The following is a 20,089-nucleotide window of genomic DNA, read 5'->3' on the forward strand; positions in this document are numbered from 1 at the left end:
TTACAACTTTCAACTTGTAAAATTCCAATAATCTCTGGGTAAAGTTGTTTCGTATTATTCTGACTTCCTTCTCATGAAACTGCAGTACTGTCTCATTAAAAAGATGAAAACAGTTTTTGTAAAATTAGGAGTTTTTTCTCCTAAAGTTATTATTGAGTACATGCAGTGAAATAACCCCATCATCAACGGAATATTAGCAATAACCTCGTTGCGCACAGCCATGTAAACACCAATAACCCTTTTGGAAAAACAGAATATTACCCCCGGGTTACTCCTTTTCTAACCTGAAAATCGGGTCATGTATACGCTTATCGGGATATCCCAATAATTTGTGTCTATTGGAAAGGAATCTTGTGCCTTTGGCAGGAACTACTTGTAAACATGGCGACACCCAAAACCCCCCACATTTGGAGCAAGGAGGAAACAAGCCACCTCGTTAGGGTGGTGAAAGACAGGAACATTATGTCTTTTATAGGCCGCAGTAGCGGAATCTATCAGAAGGTGAGCGAGAAGTTACGTGAGGACCTATTTCGTCGCGTTCTCGCCTTCCATTAATGAAGAAAGTGAGACAGAATAGTGTCAAGTACTGGTGGTGGGTCAGTGAAGCGCAAACACCAAAGTGCAAAGAAAGTAGTTCATTATCCGCCGTGCTGCTATTGTTGTTGTTTTTGATACAGGAAGAAGAAGCGGAAATGACGCACATTGTGTCATGACTATTTCCGTGCGTTGAGGCATCGTCCATGCTGTTTTTTTTTTTTTTCACATCACGCATGTAAAGGGGTTATTCCCGAATGTTTCAGAAAGCGGAATATTGACCTTAACCCGAATATTATGCATGTAAATGTCGTCATTATTTCCTCATAATATGACTCTCAACTTTCAACTTGGAAAATGACAACAATTTCTTATGACTTGTTTTTTCTAATATTCAGACTTTGTTCTTGTGAAATTCCAATATTTTCACAGAACAAATTAGAACTTAATTCTTGTAAAATTAACAGTTTTTATTTTAATATTCTGACTTTTTTCTGCTGAAATTGCAGTATTTTTTCATTAAAATCAGAGTTTTTCTTGTACAAGTACAGTTTTTTTTCTCGGAAAAATTGAGACTTGGATCTTAACTCATATTGTGGATGTTTTTAATGTTTCTTAACTCATATTGTGGATGTTTTCAATGTTTCTTAACTCATATTGTGGATGTTTTCAATGTTTCTTAACTCATATTCTGGATGTTTTCAAGTTTTTTTTCTCCTTTTTTCAGTTTTTTTCTGCCATTCTGACTTTGTACTCGTAACATTGCAATATTTTCTCCTCCGATTTTTCTTTTTCTTGCACTGTGCTGTGTTTGTTTAGCGAGGAGGCACGCTCCCTGTCCTGAGTACGGCGACTCAAATGTACCGCAGGGAAAAATCCAGTTGTGAATACGTGCACGGTCTCTTTTGCACCTGTAGCTCATCATGTAAAAGCGTCTTTGCTAACGAGTGAGGAATGTGCACAGCGACTGCGTTGTACATCATGTACAGGTAACTTCCTGTCTATCCTCTTCTCAGCAGTTGCATTCATTGCGTTAAGAGGTTCGGCGTGGGCGGGCCAAGGCGCCTCAGGTGGTCGGCGAGTTCGAAGAAGTAGAGCAACGACTCGTCCAATGAGACGACCGTCTTCCTGCTTCTGAAGAGCTTGAAAGGCAGCTGGAGAGCGAGAGACCTTTAAAATTCTCCACAAGGATTTGAGCGTTTGCACAGGTGTGTGTGTGTGTGTGTGTGTGTGTGTGTGGGTGTGTGTGTGTGTGTGTGCTATAATAGCAGCTCATTAGAAGTGGTTAATGTGCAGGAAAATGGCCACTTGCTGGAGAAGATAACAGTGAATCACATTAACCTTTTAGCGTGAAGAGACGGATCGTGCAAACAACGACACCAAACTGCCGAGAGTCCAAACGTCCTCCTGGCAACTTTTTCGAGTAATCCCAGGAAAGTGAGATGGAACTGTAAGAACACAGCGCTTGTTCAATGTTCCCCTCTGCAAGCTTCAAACAACACCACAACCGCCAAAGCACCACCACAGCGAAGCAACAGGTGGCGCTAAAACGCCTAACCACTGGCCATTTTCAACCCATCAGACAGAGGAGGAAAGCCATTTTGGGAAACAAGTGTGTGCGTGTGTGTGTGCGTGTGTGTGTGTGTGTGTGTGTGTGTGCGTGCGTGAGGGACAATCAGGATGCAAGAGAAGAAGCCACAAGTAAGTCCAGTGAGATGTTTACTTACAGGTAATAAGAGTAGGAATAAGCATGTCTTCTGAGGCATGGTGAAGGTGAGGCCGATGAAGAAGAAGAAGAAGAAGAAGAAGGAGACAACATTCAGTTGATTGATTAGTGAAGGACGTCCCCTGGATTGGACGCACGAGCCAAAACATCCTCATAAAGACCAAAGAGCCTCCGAACAGATCTTATTAAATAGCATTTATTGAAACACTGACCGTGTCAACTCTCATATACTTGATTCATAAAGTCACTGAATCCTTTTTTATGTCCCAACTGCATGGCTTTCTTCAGTAAAGATCTCGATTTCAAGAATAATAATAATAATATGCAAAACATAAGGATTAATATGTGCAGGAGAACGATCCTGTCCGACATCTTTTATCCATTCCTTGCATCCATCTGTCTTTATTTCCTAAGAAAATGCAATGGAGTTCTCGCTTAGTCTCCATCCTGCATTTAATTACACACGATACGACGTTTGTGTCAGCTTGTAGCCCGACTACTTTATTAACTTCTCGATTGATTATAGAACTGTCATTTGCTTGTATGCGTTATTATCTTATTAACTGTTATTATTTATTTATATGGTTTATTTACATGACTTAATGATTATTTATTTATTTCGTTTTATTTTTCCCCTTTATCTCTGCATAAGCCAGGCGTGTCCAAACATTTGTCCAGCGAGGGCCACACAAGGAAAAATGAAAGGATGCAACTTTGATATTTTGTAGAGCAACACATGTAGATATGCTAAGAAGTTATACTGTATATATATTTTAAAAAAAAAATGCATCTCAGCTTTGTCATAGAGGTGAAAATGCCTGTTATTACTATCAACTTCACTCTTTGCTCTTTTTATCCATGTATTTTTCAATTTTCCACAGATTTTTTAAATTTTTTCTTCAATAATCTTCATAAATTTTCTTTTCTTAAAAGTATGAATTCATTTCGAGAATATTTGGACTTTTTTCCTGTAAGATTCTAACGTTTTTTTCCCCAAGCTAATGTCCCGGAAACTACACATTTATTTTGTTTAGTTTGTTTCTCGTAATATTATGACTTCAAAAAAACATTTTTTTCTTTAACATTTACCACTACGGGCCGCACGGTGGCCGAGTGGTTAGCATGTTGGCCACACAGTCAGGAGATCGGGAAGATCTGGGTTCGAATCTCCACTTGGGCATCTCTGTGTGGCGTTTGCATGTTTTCTCCGGGTACTCCGGTTTCCTCCCACATTCCATATATCTTATGTATATATAAATACATATATAATAATAATAATAATATATTAATTATATATATATATATATATATATATATATCAAGAAAAAACTCTCAGCTGTGTCATAAAGGTGAAAAATATTTCAACTTTCTGTTTAAATAATCTTCATATTTTTTCTATCAGCTGCATTCTTTGCTACGATTGGCCACATTAACTAACTTAATTAAACTAAATAAATCGGAGATTTCGAGAATAAAGTTGTAAATTTAGGAGAAAAAATGAATATTACGAGAATAAAGTCATTAATTTCCGAGAAAAACGTGGTAATAGTACGAGAATAAGGTTGTAAATTTCCGAGAATAATGCCGGAGTATTACCCGTCATACGTCTCAGAGGGAAAATAGAGCATAGCTCTTCAGGAAGGACGGAAACTTTCCTAAGCTTTTATTTACAACGTGGCGGCAAAACAGAGCAGTTGAGCACAAACAGATTAGCATGGCTCACCCTTCTCACTTCTGCCTTCCTTACCCCGCACCCTCCACATGCCCAAGGCCAAAGGTCACATAAGTCCCCCCTTTTCATAGCTGTCTCGGGCAATGCCTGTCACATAAAGTTACATTTTTTTTCCTCATAAGTTTACGAATTTATTCTCGTAATATTACGAGTTTTTCATGTTGTAAATTTACAACTTTATTTTCAAAATCCCAGATTATTTTAACACTACGTCCTAACAGGCATTGCCTGAGACAGCTACTTATGTCACCTTTGGCCTTGGCAAAGGGAATATAACATTTTTTTTCTCGCAAATTGACGAGAAAAAAAGTCGGAAATTATTTTTGTAAATTTAGCACTTTTTTTCCCTCATAAATTTACGACTTTATTCTCGTAAATGTACGATTTTCTTCTCGAAATCTCACATTTTTTTCTTTCAACATGGTCCTAATATTCCGTCGTACTTTGCTTTTTTTTTCATTTATTCTGTTTTTTTTAACTGTCCAAATATTTCAACTTTCTTCTTAAATAACCTTTGTAAATTCACTTTTCGTAATATTATGACTTTATTCCCAGAATACTATAATTTTATTTTCATACTATAACTTCTTCCCCAACCTAATTTTTCGTTCTCATAATATTCCGTCTTTTAAAAAATAGCAAAATTTTTCTTTAATATTTAAACTCTTTGCTACTAAAAATAGACTACTTTTCATGATGACATTACGGGTTTATTCTCAGATAATCGCAACGTTTTAGAATACAACCTTTTTCTTTTCATGTTTTGACTGTAAAACTCCAGCTGCTCTTTGTTGTTGTTGTTTTTAAACTACATCAACTTCCTTCTTGTCAAGTTTCCTTTCATAATTAGGACTTTACTCCCATAACATTTTCTCCTTACCTTATAACTTTTTCTGCAACCTAATTTTCCAAAATTTTGTTTGGTTCTCATAATAATACAACTTAAAAAAAAAATAAAGTCTTTTTTCTTCAATATTTCAGCTTCATGCTACTAAAATGACATTATTTTTCTTCATAATATGACAACTTTATTCTCATTAAATTACGACTTTTCCTTGTTAGATTACAACATTATTGTCTTAATATTTTAACTTTATTCTTGTAAATTTACTGCTGATTTTTCAATTTTTGCTGTTGTTTTTTTGTTTTTTTGTGGTTTTTCTAGACTATATATTCTAGACTATATTTTTATAATACGCTGCTGGCCAATAAAAAGCCATTTTATCTCTTGTTACACATTTGGTATTATTCTCTCTCCCTGTTAGATAATATTATTCAAATATTATTACATATTCAATGATACTTTAAATAATAAGGTAATGCTAAAAGAAAATGTAATCCCAGGAAAAGAAGAAAGTATCCAGTCATTGCTGAGGCATGGAGAAGAGGAAGTTGCGCTCCTTCCTCCTCCTTTTCGCACATGTTGCGCGATGCAAATGTGAACATGTGATGTTCTTCCATTTGTTAAGCGTGTCTCCCAAACTAACACAAGCTTTACCAGTAGCGCTCAAGAAAGAAAAGAGTATATATATTTATATATTTAGTGTATGTGTAAGAAAGGAGCACATCTGACAGCTCCATCACCCGCTGAGAGAGATGGAGAGGAAGAGCAAAAGAAGACAAGATGAAAGGAGAGATGAATGTGTGGCGTGATGACAGGTTCAGATGATCGATCCGGACCTCCATTGCCAAGAGCAGAGCGCGCGCTCTCACACGCTCACACACACATGCCACACACACACACACATACACACACACACACACACGCATGCACACATTGCCTCTTTATTAAACGTAAAACAGAACACAAAAAAATTCCCTGCAGATCCACTTCCTATTTTTGCCAATATTGGACAGAGTGGCCCTCGTACCTTCACAGACAATCTGTGGAAACTTTTTAACAACATTCTTCTTCTCAGGATGTTAATAAAGTGCACGGCGCCCACAGCCTCGCTGTAAAAGCTGCAGATGCTAAAACTGCCCATAAATATTCATATGCTGTGAAAAAAAAAGAAGAAAAAAACACTCACACAGGTTGTGTGCGTGTGTGTGTGTGTTTGTGTGTGTGTGTGTGTGTGTGTGTGTGTGTGTGTGTGTGTGAGTGTGAGTGTGAGTGTGTGTGACAGCGAGAGAGAGAAATAAAGACAAAGAAGCAAAATTAGTGAGAGCAGCTCTATAATGCTGACAACTTCACTCTTTTTTTGCTAGCAGTAAACAAGATGATAACAATAAAAGTCCCAAATAATGAAGGTAATTCCGAGAATTAAAAAACGTACTACAGGAGTTACGTAATAACTCCACAAGGCAATTTGTGAATGCTGAAAAGCTGAACTGAACTGAAATGCTGCACGGAAAATGTGGAATTGCTGCAAAAGTAGGACTTTTGGGGAGCTGGGAAGTTGTTAGCATGAATGCAAATGTGGAATTCTTACTGAGCTGGATGGTTTGCTGTGGGATCGGTTTGGATTGGTTGAGAAATATGGAAGTAGCAAGAATTCAAATGTGGAATTTTAGAAAAGTGGGAATTTTGAGGAATTTGGACGATACGTAAGTGGAATGCCCTAAATGAGCTGAATCCGTTCATGTTGGTACGGGTTGAGAAAAGTAGAGAGAATTCTTAAGATGAAAGGGAATTATTGAATAGTCAATTTAGAATTAGGGGGAAAGTGGGAATTTTTGGGATGTGGAGGTGGACTGTCCTGAACGAGCTGAATGTTTAAATCAGGGGTGCCGTAGGCGTGGTCCGTGACAGATTCTGAAAATATAATTTGACAAGAAAACGAGAAAAATAACGATAACAGCAAAAATTGAAAAATCTGCAGTAATTTTACAAGAATAAAGTCAAAATATAAAGAGAAAAAAGTTGTAAGCTAACAAGAAAAAGTCAATTTTACAGGAAAAACTTTATATTAATATTAGGAAGAAAAATAACATCTACCCATCGATTTTCTATGCTGCTTATCCTCACTGGTGTCGCTGGGGTATGCTGGAGCCTATCCCAGCCGACTTCGGGCGAGAGGCGGGGTACACCCTGGACTGGTCGCCAGCCAATCATTCACCCTCACATTCATACCTATGGACAATTTAGAGTCTCCGATTAACCTAACATGCATGTTTTTGGAATGTGGGAGGAAACAGGAGTACCCGGAGAAAACATGCAAACGCCACACAGAGATGCCCTAGCGGAGATTCGAACCCAGATCCTTCCGATCTCCTGACTGTGTGACCAACATGCTAACCACTCGGCCACCGTGCGGCCCGTACTAATAAATGTTCAAGAAAAAAATGTTTTTTTGAAGTCATAATATTACGAGAAACAAACTAAACAAAATAAATGTGTAATTTCTGGGACATTAGCTTGGGGAAAAAAACGTTCTAATCTTACGGGAAAAAAGTCAAAATATTCCGGAAATGAAGTCATACTTTTACGAAAAGAAAATGTATGAAGATTATGGAAGAAAAAAGTTTAAATCTGTGGAAAATTGAAAAAAAACATGGAAAAAAAAGAGCAACGAGTGAAGTTGATAGTAAAAACAGGCTTTTTAGCATATCTACTGTATGTGTTGCTTTACAAAATATCAAAGTGGCAAAGTTGCATCCTTTCATTTTCCACTATGTGGCCCTCGGTGGACAAACGTTTGGACACCCCTGGCTTAAATGATGGAGATGAAGGGGAATTTGTTTATGGAAAAATGTGGACTTTTTGGAAAAGTGGGATTTTTTTGGTTGGGGGGATGTGGAAAATAGCCTGAATGTCCTGAATGAATTGAATGTTTTCATGTTGGAATGGTTTGAATTGATTGGAAATTGTGGAAGTTACACACAATTTGAAGGAAAACTGTAGGAATTCGGGGGAAAATGGGAATTTTTGGGATATGGAAAATGTTTTCATGTTGGAAACGAGGTAAACATGGAACATGTCATTTTCGTGTCCATCTTCAATGCGAAAGTTCTCCCAAAAAAATGCAGAATTACGGAAAATTTGAATGGTTTGAGAAATGCGGAAGTAGCTGAGTGTGAAAAAATGAGAACGGAACAAAAAAAGAAGAATTATAATGGAGAATAACAAGTGATTGTTCTTCAGCAGTGGCAGGAACTCAAGCTAGTTAGAGAAAAGATGCTAAGAGACGCCGAGGTCGGACATTTTAGAGTAATACGCCTCCAACCTTGCCACAACAGCGCTTCACTTCATTTTACACTTGTGGAACAGCTACACACGTCAACATCTGAATGTTAGCACTGAGACCAGCGTGAAACACAACACCAGAGGTGTCCTGGCAGGTCCAGGTGAGGAGGTGGTGGTTGCTACGACGATGACACGATGGCGTGATGCAATTTGTCTTCTTCCACACCCGAGCAGCATCCTTGCCCTCACATTGTTCAACAGAAAAGTGAACTTTAAAAAGCTTCATTTCACACTCGGGATGTAAATGAGGCTTTTACGGAAGAAGCGAGGTGAGTTTTGAGTTTCATCAGCACGACAGGCGCACGCTGTCTTTGAGCCCACGGCGGCGTGGGTGGAAATGCTTCATTTGGCCACAAATTAATGCATATTAATGCCACTCCTCCGTTTTATTTGCACCAGCAAAATAAATCAACATCTACTGTAATTATCAAAGTTGCACTACAATGTTTCCCCTGCCTTTCTATTGGGGGGGGCCGGCCCCTCTTCATTTTGACTTCCTATTATGAAATTACGTGCATGTGCTCGCCCCAAACGGAACCTCTCGAGCAGGGGCATCAAACTGTAACATAACTGTGACATAAAGTTACAGTTTTTTCTCGTAAATTTACGACTTTATAAGTTTTTTTTAAGAAAAAATACATTTAGCAAGAAGTGTTTTTTTATTTTAAAAAAAGATGTACTTACTATACTTACATACTTTACTAAAAACACTAAAAATAATAAAATACAATTTTTTAAAATAAAACTAAAAATAATAAAAGAAAATAATTCATTTAAAAGCAACATTTTTTATTCTTTTTTAAAATTATTTAACTTATATATAACTTCATACAATACAAATATATTTTAAAAAATAAAAAACGTGAATACTGTAAATAACATGAATAAAAATACAAAGTAATAAAACTTAAAAAAATAATAAAATAATAAAAATAAGTGTTTTAATTTATTTATGTTTTAATAATTTTTTACTTTACATATTTTTTAATTAAAAATGTACATAAATAATAGCAATAACAATTTAAACTAAATTTAAACTAAAAATAATACAATTAAATTGAAAAACATAATAGAAAAATATAAAATAAAAATAAGTGTCTCTGATTTATTTGAATGTATTTATGTTTTAATTATTGTTTACATAATATAATATAAATATATCTTAAATAATTAAAAATGTACGTAAATAATAATAACATTTAAAAATACATAGATATTTTAAAAAAATACTAAAAATAAAATACAATTAAAAAAATAAATCAATCAAATGAAATAATAAAAAAATAAGTGTCTCTCTGATTTATGTTTTACTTAATATAATATAAATACGTTTTTACATAATGCATATAAATGATAGGAAAAAAATTAAAATATACATATATTTTGAAACTCTACAATATATATATATATATATATATATATATATATATATATATATATATATATATATAGTATAAGTATATAATATATATAAAATATATAAAAATAATAACAATTGTTTTCAAAAAGTGTCTTTTTGATGCGCATTATTTCGCGGGTCACATAAAAAAATATGGAGGGCTGAATCTGGCCCCTGTGCTCTAGCGGAATGACCCCATTACAGTCAGCTACAATGCACACGGGCATCCATACACGTGCTCGCTGTGAACGAATCCCCTCCGACCCACACACGCACACACACTCACGTACTGTACAGTACGTATGTGCATCCCAAATGTAACCTATGAGTGTCTCTGTGGCCCCCGGCCCCACAAAGCCCCACATGCAGATGCACGCTGCTCCTCCTTCTGCTAACGTCATTTTTATGAAAAAGTTAGAAATGGTGATGAGCGTGCGTGTTGCTTCGCCTGACAAGATGCGTTGGAAGGGAAAGGAAAGAGGAGAAGAGGTGATGTTTAGAAGCAAACATACGATACCCCACGCTCAGAGTTCTCCATGTGTGAATCTCTCTATCGGAGCAAGGGCAAGGCAGGTACAGGGCAGGACAGGAGGGGGCGGAGCCAAAACCAGGAAGCAGGATGGAGAGAGACATAAAAGGGCGAGAGACTTGAGTCAGAGAGGTCATGAAAGTGAGCATACGTCCTTTTCTCTCTTTTTTAAAAAAATGTTTTTAGTTCAATCCATCATTTCATTGACTGTTCATGTAAAATAAATAAATAAACATTTTCAGCTAACGTGTGAGAGAAATTCATCATTTCCATCTTTGCGGGCGAAATAAGAAAGTCTTTTGAATGATGTTAATTACAGAATGGTGCTGATGTTACACTTTTAGGAACATTCTGCCAATCCTCAATGTCACATGACAATGTCGCTTTCCCAACCTTTCTTTCTGACACATTTTGGAACAATGGAAAGAAACTATTCTTTTTTTTTGTACAACAATAAAATCCTCTCAAATGTGAGCAGCTAATTATTCTTGTGGAGAAGCGTGATCGTGTGTGTGTGTGTGTGTGTGTGTGTGTGTGTGCGTGTGTGTGTATGTGTGTGCATACTTGACTTCTTGTACAAATTTGAATTTAGAGTTTCATCGCTTCATTATTGAAGACGTCCAAAGCAATGACCTGAGGCGAGGGGGGTCCATACTTTTACCACAAAGACCTGCACACTGAAATATCCAATACTGCAGAGGTCATTTTCATTGTTTTCATTTTCTAAAAAGGCTAAAACTCATCCAACCTAGATATGCTAATAAGTGACAAAGCGTATTATTATTATTATTATGATTACTATCATGATATAATGAGTGCAATATCCATATTTTGAATATTTTTTGAATATTTTAGTAGAAAACTGCCTGGAGAGATGTTATGTTTTCACCACGCGGTATGTGCCAACTAATAATGAAGCCAGTATGATAGTTTCACTTTGTGCTACAAATCAAATAGTGTCACATGTCCATTTGCTGAGTGCTGAGTGGAGCAATGACGCACCTAATTCAGAAAAGATGAGTACTTTCAATTCTCCAAAAAGGCTAATCCAACATAGACATGCTAAGATGTTTTACTATAATCCGTCCGTTATCGTGGTTAACTGGTTTCAGACCTGACCGTGATAAATGAATTTCCACAAAGTAGGATTCCTTATTTATAAATGGGATATTTTCATAGTTGGATCATAGAAAACCTTCAAAATACGTGTTTTTAACATTATTAGAGCACTCTAGACATGCAATTACATCGCTATAGTCGCCTTTACACTCATATTACCCAATAAAGTAAACGTAATAAGAGAAAATAAGACATAGAAGACATAGTAAACTTGTTTACGACCTTCTAAATACAATTTTTAATATCTTAGAGCCCTCTAGACAAGAAATAACACCCTTATAGTCATCTTTACACTCCTGTAACCCAATAGAGTAGACATAATGAGAGACAATAAGACATATAAGACAGAGTAAACTTGTCTACAACCTTCTAAATACAGATTTTAATATTATTAGAGCCCTATAGACATGAAATAACACCCCTTTAGTCACATTTACACTCCTATTCCCAATATAATAGATATAATAATAGAAAATAAGACATATTAGACATAAATAAGACTGTGCTCATGTGTGTTGCTGTAAATGTATTCTGGTGCGAGGGGAGCTGAGTGATGGGTAAGGGTTATGGGTGTGTTAGTGATTATTATGCCTGTTGTGAGATCATTCAAAGCTGCAATAAAAGCCTGTTGTTCCACTCATCAAGTCCGGTGTTTGTGTGTCTCACACAACACTATAGTAACACTAAAGACACTTAATGACCAGTGTAGAATACTACATATCATTACCACGTCTTTGAATGCATCTTCCTTATATTTGCATTTTACTTCCTTTAGCCGTTGTCATGCTTGAAAAGGCTTCATTTAGGGAAAAATACATAACATTTTTATAAATATGCATATTTTTGGACTAATAATAAGCCGAATCCAACTACAAAAGAGCAATGATTTATGAATAAAAAACTGTGAGGACTGTGAAGTGGCGAGGGATGACTGTATTGGTATTCGTCCCCAATATGCAAAATACCTCTCTCTGTAATGCCATGCCTTGTAGTATTGCCTTTTTGTATATTATTGATGGTTTGCATCACTGTGACGTGATAGTGGTGCGATTGACAGCCCCCACTGAAGGCCCATGTACCAAATGCACGGCCCGCCACTGATAGAACCGGAACAGAGTTGTTGTCTCCAGAGGGTGTGGCAGGGAGGTAATGCACATTTTTGCAAGCTAAACATGGCCGCAGGTTGGGCATTTTGATGTGCGGAGTTGAAGGCCGTCAGGGGTGTAAAAGGTTTAAATAACACGTGTTTTCCATCAGGGTGCAGACGTCACATCAGTCACATCAGGCAGCCTTTCATTACTTATTGATCGCCATCTTTTGGATAGAAGTGGACCCTCCGGTGTCGGCCCTTCAAGCCCTGAGGGCCGCCCGGCTGCAGGAACATCACATTCCCATTAAGACTTCACTTGTGTCCGACATTCCTGGCTGGCACGCTTCTTTATTAGCAACATCTTCTGTCTTGCCTGGAAGATAAACTCCAGGAGAAATGCGTGTAAACGTCGCTCTGCAAGATTAATCAGACAATCCTGCGTGCTCCCATCAGAATTTTTTTTTTTTTTTACGGGAATAATTTATGGGCTCTGAAAGGCTTGCGAGACATTTTTGATTGGGGGGGGGGAAACAGTGCTTAAATGCGTGGAATGAAATATGGATGGCGCTCGATGATATGGCCAACGGTACCCCGTCTAGACGACTTTCTGTGCAGGAAGTCGACACAAACAAGTTCCTTCGTTCCTCTACTTTACATTCATCTCCATATGGCATCCATGACACGATCCTCCTCATAGCTTCTCCATTGCACCGTTGGGATGCTCCCATCGTGCATTGCTGCTTCTCTCCTCTCCTCTTCCCTCCAGCTGACACAATAGCCTGTTAGCCTTGTTAGCATCTGATTAGCATAAACGCTTGACCCCAGCCAGGTTTTCTGTTAATCTTTTATACTCGTTGGGGTTATTCTTCATACCACACTCACTAACAGGAGCAACTGGGTATCTTGCAAGGACATGGTCGACATGGTCACGGGAGGACGGCGAATCGAGCCTTCAGGTCGGGAGACGACCACCCCACCACCTGAGCAATGTCGCACTACAATTTTACTCGTCATTAACTTGACTTATTTCATTTTAACACCCTTAAAAGTCTATTTTTTTGTTTTACATGTTTTACAAGTACATGGAAAGCTGTCCATGAATCATTTGGAGTAGAGGCATGGCTTTAGATTCCTTACGAAAGACACACTCGGAATTAGAGCACCTGTCAGAATGTGTCTAACTACGACAAAGACGAAGGAATAGGTGGTTCAGTACACTTTTTTAAAAAGTTTGCCTCTGACGTAATCCCTTGTTTATGGCAGTTAATCGGTTCCAGACCCGACCGTGACAAGAGAAGTTCCACAAAGCAAGATTCCATATTTATAAATGGAATATTTTGGTATAAAACCTGTTTACAACCTCATAAATATGCTTTTTTAAACATTATTAGAGCACTCTGGACCTGAAATAACACCCACAGTCACCTTTACACTCCTATTACCCAATATGGTAGACATAATTAGAGAAAGTAATACATATAAAACATAACTAAGACTCTGAGCTATGTGAGGGGCAGACAGGAAGTGACGTCAGGGGTTCAGAGTTGAGTTTTAGCTTGCCGTGGGTTACAGCCCGTGTTAGGGATTATTGGACCTGTTGTGAGATCATTAAAAGCTGGTGTGTCTCACCCAACATTACAGTCACATTACTGACACCTAGTGACCAGTGTAGAATACTACATATCATCCCAACGTCTTTGTATGCGTCTTCTGAATGCCTTATATTTTTTATTTTGCTTTATTTAGACATTTTTATGCTTGAAAATGCTTACTTTATGCAACAAATACATAACATTTGCTTCAACATGCATATTTTTTTACTAATAATAGGCCGTATTCAACCATGAAACGGCATGATTTCTTAATAAAAATATTTTTGAAGATCTGATAGTGTGAAGTGGCAAAATTTGAAGCGTGATGTGGTGAGGGATTACTGTACTTCTTATGGAAACATTTTCGGTTTGAGCCGGACCAACGTCCTTTTTGTCCTACTTCTATCTGCTGTTGGAAAACTGTGAGCCTTCCAAGGTGAGTTTGAGCTAACATTTGTGTTTACTGAGCCTGCAGTTGTTTCTTGGAATGATGTATCATTCAAATCATCATTCAAATCTCCCAAAACAAAGCTTTCCAACGACAGAGAACACACCAAACACCCGGCTTGGATATGTCAGAACAGCAGCACATCTTTATATGATGTCTTGTTTACATTACGGACATAAAATATGCTTCTTTGAGATTTCATTTCATTTTGCTACAAGTCTTTATGCAAGTCTTTATCTCCTGATCAAAATGTTAAGACCGTTTGAAAACTGCACTGTTAAATCTTAAAGGGATAGTTTGAATTTTTTGACATGAAGTTGTATGACATCCCCATCAGCGGTGCAGTACATCAACAATGACTTACCCCCCACTTTGTCCCGTGAGCCGAGTTCTGGACGGACTTCGGTGATGAGGAACGTAGTTCCGGTTAGTTGGTGGGGCCGCTTAAGTAGAGAGTTTGGCTTCTCAAAACAATTTGCGTTCAAAAGAGTAATAAATTTGCATCACTGCGTGCTGTCGCCTGTCCATTGCTGTGTTTACATGCGTGGATGAAGACCGCAGCCGTCCTCACTCCACTGCGCTTCACTACACTACACCGCTTTAAGGAGGTTCTAAGTGGAGCTAAGTGCAAAAGGAATGGGGGTGAAACAAAATAAGGTGGAGTAAGAAACTTATTTCAAACAAGCTAGCAAGCGAGCATTAAAGTGAAAATAGGCTGTTCAACTTTTGAACAGCAGGTTGTGTCAGGTATTCAGACTGCCATGATCTCTTGATGGCAAAGGCAAAAAAGCTTTCTTTCATTGAACGCGGTGTGACTGTTGAGCTGCACAAGCATGGCCTCTCGCAGCACGCCATTGCTGCTGAGGTTGGACACAGTAAAATGTCTCCAAACATCCTGAGGGTTACGGAACAAAAAAGTCAAGCGGTAGACCCATAAAATGTTCTTGAGCCAGAAGATCAAACTGGCTTTACGTCAAAATACGGGACCATCCTGGGCCCAAATGAAGGTTGTTACTGGTGCCGAGTGCAGTCCAATAAGCACCAGACGCCATCAGCCAGAGAAGACTTTTAAGAAGAAAAAAGGTCTTCAAGGGTCTCGTCTCCTTCAACGCCACAAACCTGGGCGTTTGGAATTTGCAGGAGACCACCAAATATGGGACATTGAAAGATGAAATTAAGTTTTATTCTCTCAGAAAAAATGTAACCTTGATGGTCCTGATGGCTTCCAACGTTACTGGCATGACAAGGAGATCCCACCTGAGATGTTTTCCACACAGCTTAAAGTTGTGCAGGGTCATCAAACGGCGGCTGGCTATGTGAAGATGTTGCAGGGGGCATCCCTCATGGCTGAAGGCCCTTGTCTGTGTGGGGATGACTGGCTTTTTCAACAGGGCAACGCTGCAGTTCACAATGCCCGCCTGACAAAGGACTTCTTCCAGAGGAATAAGCTCACTCTTTTGGACCATCCTGCGTGTTCCCCTGATCTCAATCCATTTAAGGACATTTGGGGATGGATGAGAAGGGAAATTTACAAAAATGGACGTCAGTTCCAGACAGTGGATGCCTTCCGTGAGGCCATACTCACCAACATTCCCACTAGCCTCCTGGCAACACTGGCATCACGCATGCCCAAACCCATTTTTCAGTTGGTGAACAAGACTGGCGCAGCTACTCATTACTGACTTCTTTTTCAACATTCGATTTTGATAATTTAGGGGGGTTTCAGGTTTTTTTAGCTATGGTCTTAAACTTTTGATCAGCTGATGAACAGCCTATTTCACTTTAATGCTTGTTTGCAATAAATTGCTTACTCCAAGATTGTTGTGTCTCACTCCCATTTCTTCTTCTTTTCGACTTAGAGCCTCGTTAAGATTTAACAGTGCAAAATGTAAATTCTTGCCATTTTTCAACTGCTCTTAAAATTTTGATCTGTAGTGTGTATCAAGCTATTATTATGGGGAAATCAGCGTGACTTTGAGCTCCCTGATTGCTCTTGCATCTTGTTTTTGGCTCCTTTCAGACACTGAGTCTGAGACGTCGTCAGCCCCTTTTGAGCCTCCCACACTGTTCCGCAAATGTGACTTCTTTTTTTTTTTTTTTGCTTTGAGTACAAACAGGCCTGAGTGGCTCCTTGCTGTGGAAAATTCTATATGTCAGGGGAACATGACGATGATTTTCAAGAGTGGCAAGCATCTGAGAAAAATGCTAATGCAATCAGCAACAAAGCACTTACTCGCCATCCTCTGTCAAAAGTGACACGTGTCGCATCAAACGTGTGGAAGGCTTCATCGTCTTAACTAATGTAGCTCAATTAAAGACACTTAGAACACGCTGCTAAGTTGGACGACTGGCGGATTACACCATCAACTTGGGTGCAATCTGCTTGTTTTTTCTACCTGGCAACAGTGATGAGGTGAAGACGTGGCTGGATGTCTCTCTCTCACACACACACACACACACACACACACACACATGGCATGTAACAGGTGTGCACATGGAAGTGGCGCGTGTACGCTGGTGTGATAGAGAGAGGAGAGAGCAAAGAGAGGCAGGTGATGGCGGCAAGCAGGTGCGCATGTTAAAACATACATGAATAACTCAATAAAACGCTTTCATTCCCTTTGAGAAAAGGGTTCATGTTTAAAGGTGAGCCTGCTTAAGTGACCAGAAGATTTGTTTCAAATCAACTCTAAACGTTTTGGACGTCTTTTATTTGGAAATTTCCTTCACCTGAAACATTTTTCCCCATCATTGACACCACTATATGCATTTTTCATTTCCCCCCGGAATTTTATTTCAAAGCTCTTCAGTTGCTGAAACATCTGCACTTGATTGCAAAAGAGAAAAAACATTGAAATGGTTGGCAAACACTAAATATTATTATTATTATAAATATTATTATTATATTATATATATATATTATCAATAATGAAATTATTAATAATTATGAATGCATATTAATACTAATTATTCATAGTATTATTACTAAATTATGATTGTTGTTATTGTTAATAAATTATTAATAATAAAACATATATAGATAATACATGAAGTAATTATTTAAAACAGAGTAATCATTTTAATAATTACGATAAAAAACAAAATTATATATCATAATAATAATAAAATATACTGTGCCTTAAAAATAATACAGTACATACAAATACAATATTTATAAATACTATGTTATATTTTTTTCGTAAGTGTAGACTATCTTAGTATGGGTTTTTGTGCTCAGACTTAAGGGGCACCCTGCACACTCACTAGCCATAACATTAGGGAGAGTTGTCAGCATGATACACTACACAAGAACAAACATATTGATACATCAAAAGCTCAAAACAAAAGTCCACATGATTTTTTTTGATTGATTTTTGCAAAGGCCCAACGTTTGGATTGGATCTCATTAGATGATGTACCCAATGAAGTGGCCAGTGAGTGAATGTGAGTTACAAACGACAGTGGAACCTCTAACATGCTCCAACGTGCCATCGCGCCAACAATTTAGAATTGACCAATAATCAATATATGGCAAATACAGAAAGCTTGGGATTGGGGGTGGGGTCCAAACATTTTACCCTGAGGGACAAGTATTAAAGCAGGAGTGTCCAAAGTGCAGCCCATGTTTTTTTTGTATAATATATATTAAAAACCAACAGCAAAATTGAAAAATCTGAAGTAATTTTACAAGAATGAAGTCAATATATAAAAGTAGTAACTTGTAACCTAACTAGAACAAGTCGTAATTTTATAAGTTGAAATATAAAGAAAAAGATGTTTTAAAAAGTTATAATATGATGAGAAACAAGCGAAACAACAAATAAAGTTGTAATTTGGGGAAAATTAGGTTGCAGAAAAAAATGATAATGTTAGACGAATAAAGTCAAAATATTATGGGAAAAAAGTCAAGTATGTTCAAGTATGTTGAAATGGTTGCAAAATTTTTTTTTTTATTACAGAGATCGAAAAGACACGTGTAGTTTTACAAGAATAAAGTGAAAATATTTGAAGAAAAAAGTTGTATTCCAACATGAAAAAAGTCACAATTTTACAAGAATAAACTTGTAATATTGTAAGGAAAAATAATGCCATTTTAGTAGCATAGAGTTGAAATTTTAAAGAAAAAATATAGTATTTTTTTTTTAAGTCGTAATATTATGAGAAACAAACAAAACCATATAAAGTAATTTTTGGAAAATGAGGCTGGGGAAAAACATATAGTATTATGGGAATAAAGTCCTAATGTTACAAAAAGAAAATTTACAAAGATTATTTAAAAAGAAAAATTTAATATTTGGGCTTTTTCAGTTTTTTTTCTTGAAATATATATAACATCTTAGCATATCTACATGATACAAAATGTCAAAGGGGCAAAGCTGCATCCTTTCATTTTTCACTATGTGGCCCTCACTGGAAAAAAACGGACACCCCTGGATTAAAAGAGTGTGGGGGACTCTGGGACACTCTGTCATCCTTTACATTTGAACTCACCAAGCAGGCAAATATCCATCCAAATATGATTATTTCGGCAACTAAATCACTTTTTGAGGGCTTTAACATACTAGAACTCTTACTAACTTGTGTATCCTGGCGAATGTTTACAAATTTTAGGGGTGTGGGCACGACTGTGTCGGACATGAGAGGTTCCAGTGTGTCAGAAACGTCTCAACACACAAATACATCTTTTGAGTCTGATGACCAACCTGCGCTTGAAGGTGAGGACCACACCCAGAAGGATAATGATGAACATGAGGATGCCGGTGATCACACCGGCTAGCTTGACCGTGCCGTCAACGGGCTTCTCAGGCTCGATGGCGTCCGAGTCCTGCGTGGACGCGCCTACATATCACAATACACACACACACACACACGCACACGCAGTCATGGGAAAGTAATAGTGTATAATGAGCCAGGTGATTCACACACATTACAAACATAGCAAAAAACACACACACACACACACACACACACACACACACACACACAGAGGCAACAATCCCAAGGTGAAGATGTTGGAAAGTCAGCATGCAGGAGGCAACATCACAAACGATGAACACAGTGCACGCTTGCTGTGGAAAGTGTGTTGAAGCCGTCGTGTGTTTGCTTGGTAAGAATAGCATGAACTCTTCTTGCAACAATATCAACAACTATGCTATTAAAAGGTAGAAGAACAAGCAGAATGTTTCCACCTCCATGTTTGACAGCAGGGATGCTGTTGTTGGATTCATATTCTCCATTTCTCTGCTGAATCCACCTGATGCACGCTAAGAGCTCCGTGCTAAATGCTTTCCTTGCTGACCGTGCTCCCAATGTCGTTGATAGTCTTGTCGTCCATTCCAGTCTTGTGCAGGTCTACAATCTTGTTGATGGTCTTGTAGGCTAGTCCAGTCTTGTGTAGGTCTACAATCATCTTAATGGTCTTTTAGTCCATTCTAGTCTTGTCCAGATCGACAATCTTATTGGTGGTCTTGTAGTCCATTCCAGTCTTGTGTAGGTCTATAATGTTCTTGATGGTCTTATAGTCCATACCAGCCTCGGGTAGGTCTACAATCTTTTCGATGGTCTTGTAGTCCATTCCAGTCTTGTGCAGGTTTACAATCTTGTCGATGGTCTTGTAGTCTGGTGGCTGAGTGGTCAGCATGTTGGCCACGCAGGAGATCGGGAAGACTTGGGTTCGAAACTCCGCTTGGGCATCTCTGAGTGGAGTCTGCATGTTCTCCCCGTGCGTGGGTTT

At 37.9% G+C, this 20,089-nt stretch overlaps 1 protein-coding gene across 11 annotated transcripts in view; it reads right to left on the reverse strand.

The window, feature by feature from the left end:
- ptprt (protein tyrosine phosphatase receptor type T) overlaps positions 1-20,089 on the reverse strand; it is a 230,476-nt gene that overhangs the window by 62,049 nt on the left and 148,338 nt on the right. For 4 of the 11 annotated variants that reach the window (XM_054784606.1, XM_054784604.1, XM_054784603.1 and 1 more), the window contains 2 exons: positions 19,059-19,194; positions 10,095-10,127 (listed from right to left, as the gene is read on the reverse strand). In XM_054784606.1, coding sequence (XP_054640581.1) covers positions 10,095-10,127; positions 19,059-19,194 — 169 coding nt within the window. Of the gene's footprint in view, positions 1-2,261; positions 2,292-10,094; positions 10,128-19,058; positions 19,195-20,089 lie in introns of all 11 variants that reach the window. The other 7 variants (XM_054784609.1, XM_054784607.1, XM_054784601.1 and 4 more) reach the window with 3 other exon arrangements.

This window comes from Dunckerocampus dactyliophorus, chromosome 8 (assembly GCF_027744805.1).
Source record: "Dunckerocampus dactyliophorus isolate RoL2022-P2 chromosome 8, RoL_Ddac_1.1, whole genome shotgun sequence".
NCBI lineage: Eukaryota > Metazoa > Chordata > Actinopteri > Syngnathiformes > Syngnathidae > Dunckerocampus > Dunckerocampus dactyliophorus.